Source organism: Arachis ipaensis, chromosome B03 (genome assembly GCF_000816755.2).
Source record: "Arachis ipaensis cultivar K30076 chromosome B03, Araip1.1, whole genome shotgun sequence".
Taxonomy (NCBI): Eukaryota; Viridiplantae; Streptophyta; class Magnoliopsida; order Fabales; family Fabaceae; genus Arachis; species Arachis ipaensis.
In genome coordinates, this window is record NC_029787.2 from 7,669,751 (window position 1) to 7,670,548 (window position 798).

The 798-nt window shown below is 32.6% G+C and overlaps 1 protein-coding gene across 2 annotated transcripts in view; it reads left to right on the top strand.

Moving 5' to 3' along the window:
• The window catches only part of LOC107628848 (xylulose kinase), a 4,952-nt gene continuing 4,770 nt past the window's right edge, over positions 617–798 (top strand). For both annotated transcript variants that reach the window (XM_016331458.2, XM_016331459.2), the window contains exon 1: positions 617–755. In XM_016331458.2, the coding sequence (XP_016186944.1) occupies positions 698–755 (58 nt within the window). In that variant the 5' untranslated portion in view covers positions 617–697. The remainder of the gene's footprint in view (positions 756–798) is intronic.

The window sequence follows — 798 nt, forward strand, 5'->3', positions numbered from 1 at the left end:
GTAAAACTATCGCACGATGTCGTATTCGTAAAAGATAAGTTATATTTAACAAAAATATCAAAGTATTTTACTTCATTGAAAATGATAAAAAAATTTTAAAATATCCTTATCTTTTTCATCATCTTCAACTTATGAAACCACCACCCGTTTTTTTCTAAATTAAAAGCTTCTATAAATCTCCACTATCACCACAATTACCATCTTAACGGCCTTTTAACACCATATATAACAACACCTATTTCAGCATACTTAGGATTAATCCATCGTAGATTCTGAGCTTCATTTAAAAGTTTGTTACTAGTCAATAGATTGTTGCATGATTCTAATTCGTGACATTTGTTTAAAGAGACTAGTAAGTTAATTACTAGACCAATCCAAGTTGGCTTATCTCTAGAAATTTTTTTTTTTTGGTGTACAGCTTATCTCTAGATTAATCTCTATACATTGATAATCGCCACATATATATACCTAATGGGCTCTATTAGGCCCATATTTTCGAAGACCCAAACTGACTACTGAGAACATGGGTCTCCAGCTCTTCTACTACACATATTTTTTTAGACGTTTTCCTCATTCTGACCAAAAATAATTTTTCTTTTGAAACTTAAAAAATAAAAAATAGGACTTTCTGAGTACTTAGCTTCCTCCTCAAGTCCCTTATCCGGGACTGAGTGGGAAAAGAAAGCTAAGAGCAAAAATGTTAGGCGCAATTTCAGTAACCCACCTTGCACCTTGGACATCAATCCAGAAATTTGGTACTATAACCTTTCACTGTCACCAACTTCTACTAATGATGCT